General features: G+C 41.6%; 1 protein-coding gene across 2 annotated transcripts in view; it reads right to left on the bottom strand.

The window, feature by feature from the left end:
* Positions 1 to 2,309: 2,309 nt before the first annotated feature.
* The window catches only part of LOC101738210 (rhophilin-2), a 138,072-nt gene continuing 121,764 nt past the window's right edge, over positions 2,310 to 18,617 (bottom strand). For both annotated transcript variants that reach the window (XM_004925971.4, XM_004925972.5), the window contains 12 exons: positions 18,124 to 18,277; positions 16,641 to 16,782; positions 15,610 to 15,701; positions 14,665 to 14,814; positions 12,671 to 12,799; positions 11,909 to 11,987; positions 11,540 to 11,653; positions 10,563 to 10,674; positions 9,830 to 9,957; positions 7,191 to 7,768; positions 6,133 to 6,285; positions 2,310 to 5,646 (listed from right to left, as the gene is read on the bottom strand). In XM_004925971.4, coding sequence (XP_004926028.2) covers positions 5,437 to 5,646; positions 6,133 to 6,285; positions 7,191 to 7,768; positions 9,830 to 9,957; positions 10,563 to 10,674; positions 11,540 to 11,653; positions 11,909 to 11,987; positions 12,671 to 12,799; positions 14,665 to 14,814; positions 15,610 to 15,701; positions 16,641 to 16,782; positions 18,124 to 18,277 — 2,041 coding nt within the window. In that variant the 3' untranslated portion in view covers positions 2,310 to 5,436. The remainder of the gene's footprint in view (positions 5,647 to 6,132; positions 6,286 to 7,190; positions 7,769 to 9,829; positions 9,958 to 10,562; positions 10,675 to 11,539; positions 11,654 to 11,908; positions 11,988 to 12,670; positions 12,800 to 14,664; positions 14,815 to 15,609; positions 15,702 to 16,640; positions 16,783 to 18,123; positions 18,278 to 18,617) is intronic.

The following is an 18,617-nucleotide window of genomic DNA, read 5'->3' as shown; positions in this document are numbered from 1 at the left end:
TTGTTTATGGCCTTATTTTTCGAAAAATGATCTACATGCAACTTTCTAGAAATTGGTTAAATAAAGTTAAATTAGATAAAGTTTAAACAAAAGGATTTTATTATCATAGACATGAATACAAATAATACAATTATTTCACTTTACCTTTTTGCTACTAAGATTATTACAGCATTTTAATAATACATCTCTTTGATATCATAATACCCTGGTACTTTTCTTCCTATAAATTAATAATAATAGCACGGTCCACGTGGTGTTAAATGGGGTTCCTGAGGTTCGTGAAGTTTGACCCACCTTGAGACATGAGGTCGATTTCTCAAATCCGAAACCATGCTTCAGAACATACCGCCGTTAATTATTAATAAATCTCTTTGCTATCATAATACCCTGGTACTTTTCTTCCTATTATTTTACGTAATAACAGTAATAAATAGCACGGTCCACGTGATATTATTAAGTGGGCTCCCTGAGATTATTGGAATTACAAAATGATTTCCGTAATCCACCTGGAGACATGAGGTCAATTTCTCAAATCGGAATCCATACTTCAGAACATACAGCCGTTAATTAATAAAGAAGGCTGTACGTCAGAGTAAAGTTATAATAATACATCTCTTTGATATCATAATACCCTGGTACTTTTCTTCCTATTATTTTACGTAATAACAATAATAGCACGGTCCACGTGATATTAAGTGGGTTACCTGGGATTATTGCAATTACAAAATGTATTCCGTGACCCACCTTGAGACATGAGGTCGGTTTCTCAAATGCGCATCCATACTTCAGAACATACAGCCGTTAATTAAAAGATGGCGCGTAACGGAAAAATGTGACGCGTAACCGAAAAATGTGACGGTAAATTTTTTTCCAACGCCGATAAGGAAGTTTCACTTCAAAAAAAACAGATGAAATTAACAATAGTTGGGTTTGCTGTATCAGCGCATCATGGCAACTGTCGTTACGTACGTGACGGTAGATGATAAGTACATTATTGCTAGGGTTAAGCAATGCTCTTGCTAGGGCTAGCAAATTATCTCAGGTTGAGCCCGTGAGCTCTCCTACCCGTCCGGGGGTAGCTGGAATAGACCCTTAGATTATCAGCGAGTGGGTGGAGGTAAAAACTATTAGTTATTGACTCGCACTTATGATTTATATACAGGGGAACATTAGCTACGGAGTAGTTGAGCCATAAGCTATTGTTACGCCGGTAAGAGTAACGCCATCTATCGCCGAATAGTCGAACAAATATCGAAGGATCTAGTAGCACCTAGAACGCTCGAGAAGTACAACGCTATCTATTGTGAGATAGCGGAAACTACTACTAGAGATGTGTGGAATATTCTCGATAATTCTAGGGATAAGGTATCGGCTATAAGAGCGTTGTAGAGATGGCACGCAGGCAGTCAGTAATCGGAACTACTCGAAGCGAAACAGCGAACGGATCACCTGAAGCGAAGCGGAACAAGCGAATAGTGTTTGTTGAGTGTTTTAAAGTGTTCTAAGCGTTACAGTTACAGTTTTAAGTTTTACTTTGGTTCAATTTTTATTTATCCCGAACCCCAGCGCGTAACACTATTTTATGCTGTGAAAACATTGATTTCAGAAATTGCTGCGTCTTTGGAGGATAGTTCACGCCCGCAGGAGCAGACATTTTTTTTTTTTTTTTTATACGTACTCGACAAATGTTCACGATTGACTTCCACGGTGAAGGAATAATATCGTGTTATAAAAATCAAACCCGCAAAATTATAATTTGCGTGATTACTGGTGGTAGGACCTCTTGTGAGTCCGCGCGGGTGGGTACCACCACCCTGCCTATTTCTGCCGTGAAGCAGTAATGCGTTTCGGTTTGAAGGGTGGGGCAGCCGTTGTAACTATACTTGAGACCTTAGAACTTCTATCTCAAGGTAGGTGGCGCATTTACGTTGTGGATGTCTATGGGCTCCAGTAACCACTTAACACCAGGTGGGCTGTGAGCTCGTCCACCCATCTAAGCAATAAAAAAAAAAAAGACAACATTACACATTATCTCAATATAACACGGAGCGCGGGCGCAATTCACGCTGAGAACAATATTATATTATAACTAGCGACCCGCCCTCGCTTCGCTTCGGAAACATTAAAACAAACATGAAACAAAAAAAAAAATAAAAAAAAATAAAAAGTAGCCTATGTTCATCAGGGACAATGTCGGCTTCTAATGGAAAAAGAATTTTTCAAATCGGTCCAGTAGTTTCGGAGCCTATTCGAAAGAAACAAACAAACAAATCTTTCCTCTTTATAATATTAGTATAGAAAAAACAAAATTTGATGAAACGCTTTTATTGTTTTTAACTAAATACAATACACCAACAACAACAAATTATATTTATATTTCTAATGTTTATACATCGATATACATTTTTATTTAAATATATTTTACATTTAAATAACAGCAGAAAATCGCGCCTCACAATTAAAACAGTATTAACTCAGAGGTTTGCAAAATTTGAAATTGTGGGGTCAGACAAGTGCCAACAATCTCTATGAATGTTTTTTTGATTCTGCTCTTTATTTTTTTAGTATGGCAATTCTATCGTCTAAGTTCAAGGTCATACCCGGAAAAGTTTATAATTATAGAAGATTTTTCCTTAGGATAAAGATTATTTATTTATAACGGAAAACAATATTTTTTTTGTCGAGACAACACGACACGAGATTACGAGTAGATTTTTGAGATATTCCGGAATATTGCATAGATATTTTTTTCAGTTGATACTTTTAGTTATGAGGAGCGATATTATAATCAGTCTACATGTGAATGGAGATTTGACAAAAGAAAAAAACACAAAAATAAACATTTATTTTTAAACAACAACATGGCCGACATCACCTCACTCTCCCGCCAATTCCGAAGTTTTGGATGCGATCAATTTAACATTTAAAAATACGTTTGGTTATCTTTAATCGATCACAACCAAAATAACACAGTAAAATTTATTTATTTATTAAAAATATACATTAGCAGATAATATGTAATTACAAATAAAGATATTTTGTGACAATTATATATAATTTCCTATAGATAATACCTATTCGTGCTAGTTCCTCTCTAGAAGTTTTTAAGAGTCAAATGAGGAAACATTTCCTGTCACTTTAATTGTATTTAAGTTATTGTTTTATGTATGTTTATTTATATGTATTTTTCATTATATATTAGTTTTTTTTAAAGCTAAGTTTAAAAATCATGCTTTAATACCTTTTATATTGTACACTATTCCTCTCTTATACATCGTATTTCTCTCTGCTAATGGTTTGCTGGAAGAAAACTCATGAACGAGTTAAGCTCGCCTTTGTACATAGTATTTAGACATTCTTTAAATCTGTTTTTATTGTATTTTCTTTTTGTCTACAATAAGTATAAAGATAAAATAAATAAATAAAATATAATGCAGATTAATTGTATTTTGTATTTGCTTATATATACTTCGTTCGGCTTCTCTAGAACGCTAAACTAATGAATACAATTATTAAAAATATAATGAAATGCCATTAATTTGTCATTCAATAAACTAGCTGGTCTCATTCTCATCTGATTCTACTTGCGATAAAATCACCGACTCGTACAGAAAATATATTAATGACAATTCAAAATGACATATCAACACAGATCGCGAACGCAATGATTCTAATGTCCATACATTTAAGGTACGTAAGATGGCTCGGTGATGGCGACGGATAATTTGATAATTCAACTAAAAGGCGGTTTAAATTGAAAATAAAAAATTTTGGCTTCCCGGCAAAATTGAATTTAGTTGGGTACCTTGATTAACAGATGGCGCTAGTGAACTAAATTCGTGCGTACAAGGAAGCCAGACGTGTCACTATTATTGACTTTCATTAACATTGATATGTTTTATAATGAATATTCTAGTGGATTCCTTTTCGGATGACACCATCAAATAATTAAATTTATTGATTACCTTCTGATTAATACGTACAACAACGCTTTGGAACATTCATAGCCATTGAATAATTGTTTCACATTTAACAGATTTCAACTATATAAACTATTTTATTATTAAGACTATCAGGGTATAATCTTGCTTTAACACATTCTCTTCGCACGAATTTACAATCATCAACAATCTTAGTTGTATGGACGGAGTTTATAAACAATAAAGGACGCGAATTTATACCGTAGGAATTTTTATTTTTATTTTTTTTATTGCTTTGATGGGTGGACGAGATCACAGCCCACTTGGTGTTAAGTGGTTACTGAAGCCCATAGACATCCACAACGTAAATGCGCCACCCATCTTGAGATATAAGTTCTAAGGTCTCAAGTATAGTTACAACGGCTGCCCCACCCTTCAAACCGAAACGCATTACTGCTTCACGGCAGAAATAGGCAGGGTGGTGGTAAACGCCCGCGCGGACTCACAAGAGGTCCTACCACCAGTAAAAATTATTGGATAAAGTACATGAAATTTGGACGGAATTTATTATAAAAATATAATTACAATACAATTAACATAGTATTTAACGGGTTCTTATATGGGTGTGTCTGAACGCGACATGAAACATTGAGAACTCATTGAATTTTATTAAGATGTTGGCGGTAGGCAGCGGCTTAACTGTGAATCCGGCATTGCTAATGTCCATGAGCCACGGTAATCACTCACTATCACATGGTGTTTAAGCTCTTCTGCATACACATGCAAAAAAGTCGTGGTAAGAACCAGTCTCTTAATAATGTTTGCAATGCATATACCAGCGACGGTCTAAAACGATACTTAAGCGACAAAGTGACGACAGGAAGGCGTTGTCGCGAAATTTAAGAGATATGTACAGATAAATACAATGATTACTCCGATGTCACTGGTTTGGTTATAAAGTGCATTGAATTAATTGCCATCGATTAAATATATGCCGCCGACATCTAAAGTGACAATTGTTCACTTAGATTGTTCTAAGAAGCAGTTGGTTAAATCTTAATTGGAATAACACGATGGGACAGTGATTATAATTTTTTTTTAATTACATTTATTTATTTAAATGTGACATAGTAATTCTATGATTAATCCGCGTCAAAGTAAACGTGTGACGTCACTAGTGGGGAGTCGTGACGTGTTGTATGTAAAATGGTTTGTTCCTCGCGTACCTTTTGATCCGAATTGTCGTCGTATTTTTCGTTTGAAATAAAATGGCTGCCGGTTACGTATTAAAAAAAAAACTTATTCTACCTCTGTACATAATTAATGTTGTTACTAAATTGACGAATAACCGTTCAGTGCCATCTATATATCGGGAGCAAACAAGTCCTATGTCGCATAGCAGAATTGGATGCTGTACAGTTTGTATCTCTCTCGTACCGACCAGTTGCGGTCTGCGTGAATACAACGTTCTTTCAAGAGGCCAACGATTACATACGTGGGGTAGGAGAAGTGTGATTTATCTGAATATGACGTTGTGGTCGGCGCGGTGCGCGCTGCTGTCCCGGGACGAGTGCCGGCGGAAGGGGTTCCAGGAAGGGGCGCGGCGCGGGGCGGCGGCGCGGGGGACGGGACGCGGGGTGGCGCGGGAGGAGCCACTGGAGGCGCTGGAGGCCGCTGACACCGAGCCCTCGCTGGAGGGGGGAGGTCGCGCCGCGGCGGGGGGCAGCTGCGGGGGAATAAATATCAAAATATCACTTCCTCCATCTCCTTTCTATGGGATATTTTACAACGAACTACAGTGGTGTTATAAGATTTTGATATCGCTACGGGTCTAACTTCAAGCTCAGAGTATTTCACGTAGTAAAGAATTCCGTCTGATATTATATTGAATATTCATATGTCTGTTGAGGCAACAACAACAGACTTGATTTTAACTATCTACTAGAGTTCCCTAAAATAAGCAAAATTTAAACTGACATAATATCGAATCTCATTCATATTAATTGAAACTACTTTTTTGATTTAATCTCATTCGTTTTAGTTGTTATCATACTATTTCTGACGTATCGATTATTTTAGTTTTTGTGGTTAGAACTAATAAAAAGTAAATAAAAGTCAAAGATTATCTGAATAAATCAAAAAAATTAATGGGAATATAATAATTTTTACACTATTAATTGATATGAAATGAAATGAAAAATAAATCACTTACCTTGATGGAGCTCTTATCCATGGGCGTCGCAAGCCTCAAGGTGAGCGTGTCCGCGGCCTGCTGTATCAGCCTCACGACCTCATCGTGTGAACTCCACTTGACATCCTCGTCACCGACCGAGATAATGAAATCTCCTTCCCGCATTCCCCCAACCTGGGACATAATATTGAATTTTAATGGCTAGAATCAATAAAAGCAGCAGCAAAAGGAAAAATGTTAATCTTAAAACATGAGGGGACATTTAAATTTCACAACAAAAACATTAAATAAAATTCCGTTATTCATTCATTCCAAAGCTTCGTATAGTACAAGTCGACTCCGAGTTCTGAGTGCTTTGTGCGAGCTTTTTAACGTTCTCAATAGTCTAAAAGTTAAGTCAAAATTATATGCAGTTGGAACAGCGCCCCTAGCCGCAAACGTAGGCACACGTTCGAACTCCATACAAATTTGAGTTAACTTTTACGCTATCGTATTACGTTTTTGCGTTAAAAAACTCGCACTGAGCACACTGACACTGGTTTTCACTGGTGGTAGGACCACTTGTAAGTCCGCGCGGATAGGTACCACCGCCCCGCCTATTTCTGCCGTGAAGCAGTGATGCGTTTCGGTTTGAAGGGTGAGGCAGCCGTTGTAACTATACTTAAGACCTTAAAACTTATATCTCAAGGTGGGTGGCGCATTTCCGTCGTAGATGTCTATGGGCTCCACTCGTCCACCCATCTAAGCAATAAAAAAAAACTTTACGCTACCAGTGGCACAAATCATCATCGTAGGTCTATGAATTTTAAAGTTTTGCACATGGAGCAATCTATGCCGAGTGCATTCAACGAATTCCTGCGACCATTATCCGGTTATCGGTCCACCTACTCCTACTAATTAGCTACTCTCGCTGCGCCTTACGAGGAATGTGCTTTACCCACTGCCACTTCTACGTTGTAATTCTGTCTATGGTTCTGCTGCGAGTCTTCCACTCCACAGCGTCGCTTGTTGAGCGACTATGAGCCTACGTACAAGGCTCCGTCAGCGAACCACATCGGTTCCCGTAGTCTCATACTCACATCTGCCAAGGAGTTGGGTTCGACGGCGGCTATGACAACCGGGGCGTCCCCTCTCACGGAGAACCCGAACCCCTCGTCGTCTTTACCAGAGACATTGTATTCACTGGCCGCCCTCCTCAGCTGGTCTTTCCTTCTCTCCCTCCCATTTTTCTTCCCGTTCTCTCTGTCCCCTTTCTCAGCCCTATAATCGTATTTCGACTCGTAGTCCAAGACTTTGGGGTGGTATTCGAAATTGTTATTATAGCTGTTTATGTATATCCCGTTCTGTTTCGTCACTTTGAGGAGTTTCTTCTCGTAATCTTCCGAATGCTTCTCGTCGCTTCTGTTCTGGTTGTAGTAGGCGCTGTTGTCTTCTGATCTGTCCCTTTTGTCGTTCGATCTTTTTAGTCTCTCCTGGTCTGGGTCTTCGATTCTGGAGTTTCTTCTTCTGGTGTTTTTCTGGAGCTGGACTAATCTAGGAGCGCTCCAGTGCCGCTTGGCTGAGAAAACCGCGATGGGTCCGAGGGATTTGAACAAGTCCTCGACTCGGTATTGCGAGAAGTCCGGAGGTGTAAGAGCCAGTTGAAATTTCGATGACGCTGCAATAGATCAAAGATTTTGACAATATAATTTAGGTAGACTAGTATAGACTTATCTGCTGTTATGTTTTTATTAGGAGTGGGTAATATCGGTTTTGCCGCGTATCGAATCGTATCTATATATCGAGGATCAATATCGGATATTGAATCTATATATTTTCTGAATCTATATATTGATGGATGCTAGTAGATTTTCTCGATTCATGATATTTGAGATTTGAAACGATACGCTGATATAATATCGTAGTAGATATAGATTTAAGTCAACGTTATACGGTTGGTTTTCTGATATCAATTTATAATATGATCTTAAAGTAATAAAAAGAACATGAAAATAAAAATATCAAAAAAACTTTCCTTCATGCTTTTACCAGGCTTAGGACTGGCTACATTATTTTCAGTTTTTAGTATTTTGTGACTTAATTTAAAATTACAAAATATACCAAAAGAGTGTAGATTTCAAAAGTTTAATACAAACACAAGAAATAAACTCAATTATTTGGATTCAACTAAAAATAGAAAAATGTGTACTTTAAAAATCAAACACAAAAAACTTTTAAGTATTTATAAACACTTGTCCAAAAATTCTAGTTCAAGGTCAAAGCGCGTGAAATTAAATTCTACGATGCAAATAGGCTATACTGCGTTCAAGTTAGGGTCGAAAGTTGAAACTTCTTTCCTAAATTGTATCCTGCTGATACGCTAAGAATAATCTACAGACATATGGACTTAAATATAAGGTTTACAATTGTATGGATAATGCCTGTTTCTGTTTCATTCATCACATGCTATCCCTATCGTGCGCTCACTCACTCTGGCCGATTCGATACGAACCAAACGAATATTGCTGATATTCACGAATCGGTACGATATCCCGATGCGCATCACATCGAGCAATATCGTGTATCGGCTGATATCGAAATATAGATTTCGATTCACGAATCGGTACGATATGCCGATGCGCATCACATCGAGCAATATCGTGTATCGGCTGATATCGAAATATAGATTTCGATTCACGAATCGGTACGATATGCCGATGCGCATCACATCGAGCAATATCGTGTATCGGCTGATATCGAAATATAGATTTCGATTCACGAATCGGTACGATATGCCGATGCGCATCACAACGAGCAATATCGTGTATCGGCTGATATCGAAATATAGATTTCGATTCACGAATCGGTACGATATGCCGATGCGCATCACATCGAGCAATATCGTGTATCGGCTGATATCGAAATATAGATTTCGATTCACGAATCGGTACGATATGCCGATGCGCATCACAACGAGCAATATCGTGTATCGGCTGATATCGAAATATAGATTTCGATTCACGAATCGGTACGATATGCCGATGCGCATCACATCGAGCAATATCGTGTATCGGCTGATATCGATATATAGATTTCGTGCGGGGCGATATCGGATTCAACGATATTGCTGCGATATACAGATATTGAATCTATATACGATTTATATCACCCACTCCTAGTTTTTATAGCCTTTGTAGACAGAAAGGCATACGGCTCACCTGGTGGTGAGTGGTTACCGTCACCCATGGGCGTCAGCAATGCCTGGAGCAGAGTCAACTTGCTGCCTACCGTTAAGGACTCTCCACAATTTTCCTAATGAAATACGTACTCAACAAATGTTCACGATTGACTTGCACGGTGAAGGAATAACATCGTGTAATAAAAATCAAACCCGAAACATTTTTAATTTGCGTAATTACCGGTGGTAGGACCAATTGTGAGTCCGCGCGGGTAGGTACCACCACCCTGCCTATTTCTGCCGTGAAGCAATAATGCGTTTCGATTTGAAGGGTGGGGCAGCCGTTGTAACTATACTGAGACCTTAGAACTTATATCTCGAGGTGAGTGGCGCATTTACGTTGTGGATATCTATGGGCTCCAGTAACCACTTAACACCAGGTGGGCTGTGAGCTTGTCCACCCATCTAAACAATAAAAAAAACGTCTCGTTTGAAGAAGGACATATTGGAATGTTGATGTTATCCAAGTACCGGAGTAGGACAATTAGTTGTAGTACTCACGCGTGATGTTGGGTGCGTCCAGTAGATCCGTGAAGTCGTTTTGTTCCGCCTTCGGGTTCTGTTCTTGCGCCACCTGCTCCAAATGAGCTCGCACCACCACGGACAGCGCTTCCTTGTCCCGTAACTCTCTGAGGAAATTTATTTATCTCATAATGCTCCGAATAAGAAGAAAAAAAATGTGTTTTCCCTACCTATACTGATAGCCTTGAGAGGCTGTTTCAGCTTTACCCTAGCGTGTAGGTGAGCTCTCGGGGCTCAAACCGGAGTGTTGCTAACGCTGGCCCTAGCAAGAGCAGTGCTTCGCAGAATCTACCACCGGATCGGAAACGCGACTCGCTGAGAAGATCCAGCGAGAAACTCAGTGAGCTGGGTTTATTGGTTAGTTTACTCGTCGAGCCCTTCGGTGCAAGGGTCCGGCGAGGACGGTGACCGGTACTTGAGGTACCTAAAAGCACCGTTAATGGATCGGGAGGAATCTGTGTAATGAAGAATTTAGAGATACTAATATTGATATTACAGCCTCAAGATTCAATGTGAGTGGGCATTGCATAGTGATGTCTGCGGGTTTTGCTAATTACTAGGTAAGCCGTGAATAATTTTCTTTATAAAGTCAGACATAGACTAATCTTGAAACAGCGCCATCTATTTTCTGAGGACATTAAACTAAACAGTTAGTAAGAAAATTGAGGAAAGCGTCATCTTTTGTCCACCATTTCAAACAAGCTTATCGTACCTGCACATTCTTTGTAGTCTTAACGCTTCTTCATAGAGGGCGACGGCCTCGGCTAGATGCGCCCTCCCCAGGGCTGTGAGGTCATAGTCTTGCTCTTTCAATATGGAGTTACCTGACGAATACAAAGGCACTGTTTAAATCAAAGCTAATTAACTAAACACTTATCACAGAAAATTACTCATCATCGTTTTAAGAAGATCTGAAAACGTGAATGGATAAAGAGGTTACGTACCATTTTTCAGATTTTTTATTTTTTACATTGAATGAAGGTGCTATGTGCCTATAAACAATATTGGACCTTAAAGCTACGAATTGAAAGGCTATTTTTAGAAATTGCATGTGATGAAAGAGTTATTTACGAAGAAAAAGTACAATAGACAAAAGTTTGTTGTCCATTTTCTGAAAATTAACAAATTGTATTATGTCCCCTTCATCCACTCATGTCTTCAACTATTCTATATTTATTTTAATGCTATTGAGGTTATCGACCTTGACTTAGGCATTAGGTATCACGACCCTGCTCTAATTCTGCTGTATACAAATTTCCAGCCGTCGATACTATTTTCAGCCTCAGTTGCCAGAGTGTCGGCATTCAGCTCCTGCTGTCTATGGGCTACAGCTGACGCGAACATGATTGTCAGTTAAATAAAAACAGTATTTATAATTGAGGCATTACTGGTGGCCTGGAGTCTTTTTTTTTATTGCTTAGATGGGTGGACAAGCTCACAGCCCAACTGGTGTTAAGACTGTTAAGTGGTTACTGGAGCCCTTAGACATAAATGCCGCCACCCACCTTGAGATATCAGTTCTAAGGTCTCAAGTATAGTTACAATCCTTTCCAGTTTCACCAGGACAGGTGGGCGAGCAAAGGCTCAGCCAAGAGGGGTGGGATTTGCTAACAGCTACCCCAGCGCCTCCGAAGGAGATCTAACAACTCCAGAGCAGCTGCTTCGCGAATTAAGAAACAATCCACGAACCGTTCTGCTGACTCCTGTCGTTCTCATTGGAGTACAGCGCGTCCAGTCTCTCCCTCATCTCTGCAGAGGGAGTGGAGTGGAGCAGCGCCGTGCCGCAGTACTGGTGCGCGAGCGCTGCAACCAGAGTCAAGGGTTCGTTCAATTATCCCTTTGACGGTCGTGTAGGTCACCGGTGCCCTACGCGGCGCTCTGAAGTAATTATGTCGATTTCTCTTACTACAACACGTCGGGCGTGCCCCTGACGTTGCTGATGTCCACGAACGATGTTGACCACTTACCATCAGATGGACTGTGTGCTCATCAGCTAGAACAACAAAATATTAGGCTTTGAAAGAGTGGTGGTGGCGAGGGAATCTGGAGAATGCATACCGTGGTAGAACTCAGTCTTGACGTGGACCAGGGAGACCCACGAGTATGGCACGTAGTTGAAGACACCCTCGGTTTGCATCTGGAAGCAGTAACAAAACTGTGCGTTCAGCGCGTTGACTGGTAAGCGAGCCGGGGCCCGTGGACCGCAACGTAAAAGCTGCAGCCTTGAAGCACAAGAGCGAAGTCTCTTAATTGACTCCCATTTAGCGGACGCTTTTTAATACATTGAAACGGTGCTCCTTATATCTACCTTCCGTAATTTTTTTTATTGTCTAGATGGTTAGACGAGCTCACAGCCCACCTGGTGTTAAGTGGTTACTGGAGCCTATAGACATCTACAACGTAAATGCGCCACCCACCTTGAGATATAAGTTCTAAGGTCTGAGTATAGCTACAACGGCTACCCCACCCCTCGAACCGAAACGCATTACTGCTTCACGGCAGAAATAGGCGAGGTGGTGGTACCTACCCGCGCTGACTCACAAGAGGTTCTACCACCAGTACATTGTACATGATTATACTTTTAAAAGGTACCCTTAACACTTCAGTCCACGTTAGCATCCACACAGCTGAGGATAGGCAGGAGTGGCGCAGGATAATCCAGGAGAAAGTTGTTAGAGGAAGCCACGAGCCTTAGTATTGAGGATTATCGTCGCAAGGAGGAAGACTTATTCATGAACGAAATGTATAATATTGTTTTGCGGCTTCCCATTTGGGTCTATAGCTGGTGCTCTAGGTCCCCGCGTCGCGTGGTGATGGTACCTTGGCGTGCAGCTGTCGGTAGGTGTGCGCCAGGTGCGCGCTCTCCTGCGCCAGGTCCAGCGTGACGTCACCCGCCTCGCCCCCCGCCTGCAGCTGCAGCTTCTCCAGCAGACACTCGCGGGCTTGAGCCTGCGCAACCACGACAACTATACTTGTGGACTTATGTTGCAAGACAGTTTTTTACTTGTTGTTATTTTTGTATCTTTTTAGCTTGTAATGTGTGCCTAATAAACAATGAAATGAAATGATGTGATATGACGTGATATGATGTGATGTGATGTGATGTGATATGATATGAAATTACATAAAATGATTTGAAATGATAATGATATGATATGACATGAAAAGTTGTGATATGATGTGAGATGATATGAAATGAAGTGGTTTTTTTTTTTTTTTTATGATTGAAGGATTACTGGTGGCCCGGAGGCCTTTCCAGTTTCACCAGGACAGGTGGGCGAGCAAAGGCTCAGCCAGGAGGGGTGGGATTTGCTAACAGCTACCCGAGCGCCTCCGAAGGAGACCTAACAACTCAAGAGCAGCTGCTTCGCGAATGAATCTACTACCGGATCGGAATCGCGACCCGCTGAGAAGATCCGGCGAGAAACTCAGCGAGCTGATTCATGGGTTAGGTTGCACGGCGAACTCTTTGTCGAGTTCGACGAGTACGGTTACCGAGGTCCCTAAGCCTGCTCCTAGAGCTGAAGGCGTCTAGTGCAAATGTTATTGGATCTGATGGATCCGTAAGGACGTGTCTAGGGCGTCGACGGTGACTAGCTCCTGCATGATCAGGATTCGGGGAGTAGTCAGCGGCGGCTACGATAAGGCGATTATCATGACGCATAGCCTTATCGAAGTACCGTTCCGACGCTGACTTCATGTATTTCTGTATAGATTCGAGGCCCAGGTCGTCGTGTAGGTCAACGTTCCTCACGAACCACGGAGCTCCGACGGCTAACCTGCAAAAGCGGGATTGTAGAGATTGAAGGGTGTCTATGTGTGTACGGGCCGCGTGAGCGAACACCACACTCGCGTAAGTCATGACGGGCCTTATGCAAGTTTTGTAAAGTGTCACCTTGTTCCGAAGGGACATTTTACTCCGCTTACAGATCATGGGGTAGAGTCTACCGAGAATAAACGCGGCACGGTCACGGACTGATTTTATATGCGGGCGGAATGTCATCGATGCATCCAGGGTAACGCCCAGGTACTTGACCTTCCTGGCCCAGGGTATGGATTGACTAAAGAGAGTAATCGGGGGTGTGAGATTCCTCCTCCTAATACGGGAGGAAATCCGTGTGGAGCTTCCCCTCTGAAATAGCACCGCAGTACTTTTCGCTGGGTTGATGTCTATGCGCCATTTTCGGAACCACTGTCCTAGGGCTAGGGCTGCGCTCTGAAGCTTCTTCGCGATTAGGGACTTGTTTCTACTGGAATAGTAAACAGTCGTGTCGTCGGCGAATAAAGCTAAATGGGTCGGCGGCGACCGGGGAATATCGTTAACGAATAAGCTAAATAGGAGGGGTGAAAGGACAGAGCCTTGCGGGACTCCAGCTATGAGAGGTCGCGGGGAGGAGCGGGTTCCCTCGACTCGATATCGAAAAGAGCGGTTCGACAAGAAGTCCCGTATGATGAGCACGAGACTATCCGGCACACCCATGTTGAATAGTTTGAAAATCAAACCGTTGTGCCAGACTTTGTCGAACGCTTTTGCGACGTCGAAGAAGAGAGCTCCCGTGTATAACGGTTTAGGTCGATTAAGCCCCACAAGAATGTGCTCCGTGAGGCGGTGCACCTGTTGAACGCATGAGTGATTTGTACGGAATCCGAATTGTTCATCGATGAGAATGCCCTTGGATGAGACGAAGTCTCTGAGGCGTTTGTAGAGCAGACGCTCATACAGTTTGCCTAGAGACATGAGGAGGCTGATCGGGCGGGAAATGAAGTGGTCAGTTTGTGTGTCATGTGTGAATGTGAGGGCGAGGTGAGCTCACCGTCATGAGGGTGCCGAGGACGAGAAGCGTGTCTGCGGCGAGGTCCACCGAGGGCGCGTTGGTGAAGTTCTCGTGGATGTGCCGGAGCGCGCCGGCCGCACGCAGCAGCGCGTCCACTGCGCCGTCCAGCCCGGCGCAACGACTGCGCTCCTGTAACGGAACCCCCTTGTAAACTAATCAAATTCAAATACTAGTTTTTCCATCAATGTCTTTCACTCGTCGATATTGTTTTGGGTTATTAGTCTTTTCTTTTTTTTTCCTACCGAAGCTGAAAGAAAGCCTTGAGAGGCTGTTTCAGCGTAACCTTAACTAGTGAGCTCATCACGCGGCTCAAGCCTGACGACGTTGCTAACACGAACCCTAGCGAGAGCCGTGCTTCGCAGAATCTACCACCGGATCGGAATCGCGACCCACTGAGAATATTCGGCGAGAAACTCAGTGGACTGTGTCAGAGGGTAGTCTTCTCAGGTTTAGTTTGTCAATATAAAAATCGTAAAATATGGAGCGTTGAAACGCTTTATGATTTAAAGCGACAATTCGCTTAACACGCGACATTTAACTTTGTGATTAAAAGTGCGTTTTATTTGGTCAACAGTTCAGTTTGGCATCAACAGTTTTTTTTTTTTAAATAAGCGTCAATGAAGTTTACCCCATAATAATAGTCTAAAAAGTTTTTTTTAAACTTTAAACATTAAATGGATCCCCCTGTAAAATTACAAATATGTCGCTTAAACCAATATTATTTTTGGTTATTAATTTTCTTAGGTTTAGTTTGTGAATATAAAAATTGCAAGTCATAATGTTTTTTGGTACGAAAAAAAAAGAACAAAGAAGCAAGGGTCTTATACCTTCGACTTCCACGTTCCTGGACACATGCGGACAATGAATTTGATAAAGTAAATTAGTCCCTAACGTGAAGAGAATAAAGCCCATATTATTACGTACCTGTTTAGCGCCGATCTGTGTGTAAATGCCAGCAATGTTGAACAAGACACATGCTTTCTCAAAAGCCACTGTTCGCTGACACGATGGGACTCCTGTAACAAACAGAACCATACCATCGAATTAAGCTTATTTTTGGAGCTTCCTTCTTCGTGAGTCGATATAAAGCTTCATTTATATTATTTATGAAACACGAATTTATGTTTTTTTTTTTTATTGCTTAGACGGGTGGACGAGCTCACAGCCCACCTGGTGTAAAGTGGTTACTGGAGCCCATAGACATCTACAACGTAAATGCGCCACACACCTTGAGATATAAGTTCTAAGGTCTCAGTATAGTTGCAACGGCTGCCCCGCCCTTCAAACCGAAACGCATTACTGCTTCACGGCCGAAATAGGCAGGGTGGTGGTACCTACCCGTACGGACTCACAAGAGGTCCAACCACCAGTGATTACGCAAATTATAATTTTGCGGGTTTGATTTTTTTATTACACGATATTATTCCTTCACCGTGGAAGGCGATCGTGAACATTTGTTAAGTACGTATTTCATCAGAAGAATTGGTACCCGCCTGCGGGATTCGAACACCGATGCATCGCTAGATACGAATGCACCGGACGTCTTATCCTTTAGGCCACGACGACTTCAAGTGTGAGAAATTCCATACTCCTCCGTTCACGCAATTTTCGTAAAAAGGGATACAAAGTTTTCGCTTCACGTATTAATTAATATATAGATGTAGATAAAAGTGTTTCGACGCTTGAAAGGCAATCGTGACTAAGCGACAATGCGTGAACTTTACAGTAGACTAATTTAAAGTTGAAATACCTGAAAACAAAATTTATTTTAACGAATCCAGCTGCAGTAGAATCTAGCTAGTAGCTGTAGGATTGAAATGATTTTAATAGACCTAGAAATATATATTTTTTGCGCATCGAATATGGTTATTGCCTATCATTTATGTACAAAGCAGTTATTGTCGCTTAGTCACTTTTGCCTTTCAAGCGTCGGTTTGTATGTTCATCAATCATACCTGTTAATGAATCGAACCACTCGAAGTAGACGCCCAGGGACCGGTCCGGCGGGAAGAACCGCCTCTCGATGTAGTACAGCTGGTTGTAGTACTTGAAGAGCAGGGCAACTCCTGCCGTCGAGCGCACGGGGGTCCGGATTGCCTGGGAACAGAACAACCTTCATAGTTTGGGTAACACGAGGTTGTTTTATTTTTAAGGGATTTTATGACCTGGTAAATATGACCTTTAGGTCATGTCAAACCTTTAGATTTGTGAAAATTGATACTATGTAGTGAAAACAATGAAATGAAATGAGATGAGATCATATGGGATGAAATATAATCTCAGTAAAACGGTGGTGATTTACTGAGATTTTTTCAGTGGACTTTTTGGAGGATCCCGAGAAGTTACGTCCAGCGGCTTTGTTTGATTTTCCCACATTTGCGCACTTTCACAGATACCAAACAGTTAATAAGCCACCGTTATTACTCATTTAAACCTGAAGAAACAATAAATAGACAAAATAAAACAAATCACAAAACTTCACTCCTCGCGTTCCCGCCAAAAAGTCTAACACAAGGTCCTCTGCTAGTTGCATAGATGATGCAAGACTGGTATGAACTGGTATGGATTGGTATGAACAGGTATGAACTGGTTAACTGCCTGGTATGGATGCGCAAAGCGGGGGAACATTCATTGTGGCACATTATGGGTTGGGTTATTCCATTGCGGAGACAAGGGTCTACGAAGATGTTAGCTAGAGGAGGCAGTGATTTTTTCTATTGCCCTTGTAGGCATTCGATGATACAGTCCATCTGATGGTGAGTGGTTAACGTCGCCCATGGACGTGAGCAAAGCCAGGAGCAGAGTTAGGTCGGTGCCTACCGTTAAGTACCTACTCTCCACAAGCCTCGTTTAAAGGACATGTCATAGCGCTCGGGAAACACCGTGGAGGGGAGCTCGTTCCTAAGCCGGATGGTAGGTACGTGGCAAAAAAGATCTACTGAAGCGCACTGTGGTTGAACGCAGTGGTTCTAGGTAGTGTATCGGCTGTGCCCATGAGATCACTCATGTGCACGAGCGATACTTACCATCAGGTAAGGGGTATACTTATCCACCTACTACGCATAGTCACCATTTCCCTAAGACGTCGGCAAATCCAAACCGCTGCCTGCCACTGAGGACTCTTCTCAAATCTCGTTTGAAGAAAGACATCATTGCAGTGGAAATATCAGAAAATTTGTTTTTTTTTATTGCTTAGATGGGTAACGAGCTCACAGCCCACCTGATGTTAAGTGGTTACTGGAGCCCATAGACATCTACGACGTAAATGCGCCACCCACCTTGAGATATAAGATCTAAGGTCTCAAGTATAGTTACAACGGCTGCCCCACCCTTCAAACCGAAACGCAATACTGCTTCACGGCAGAAATAGGCAGGGTGGTAGTACCTACCCGTGCGGACTCACAAGAGGTCCTACCACAGTAATAACAGAAGACCTACTTGTCTCATGTCCATAAAGTCGGAGATGGCGTCCTCGTAGTGCGCCGCGTCCTCGCTGTAATGCTCCAGGATGAAGTCCTTGAACGGGTCCCTGAAGTCCACCTCCTTCGTCTCCTTCAGGCCGAGAGGGATCATTGGCATTACGCATTCTTTGCTGTGAACATTGTATTGTCGATTTAGTATTCCCAGTTGCTTTTACGAGTTTTTTATTTATTTATTTATTTATTTATTTAATAAGTTGCACCAACAAAGTGATCATCAATACAAAACATTGACGAATTGACAAAAGTTCATGGCAGATGTCACCTCAATTATAGGTGCAATCGACATTGCATTAACATCAAAAATAAAAATAAAATATACAGCTAAGAATTGGATACATTTCATTCATTGCTTAAGATTAATTTAATTGGGAGTTGGAGTAATAACGAGTTGAGAACTTCCTGTTTTCCTACCTATTCTAGTAACCTTGAGGGGTTATTCTAGATTCATCG

The sequence above is a fragment of the Bombyx mori genome, chromosome 20 (assembly GCF_030269925.1).
Source record: "Bombyx mori chromosome 20, ASM3026992v2".
NCBI classification, from domain to species: Eukaryota; Metazoa; Arthropoda; class Insecta; order Lepidoptera; family Bombycidae; genus Bombyx; species Bombyx mori.
This window is presented reverse-complemented; position numbering and strand designations above follow the sequence as displayed.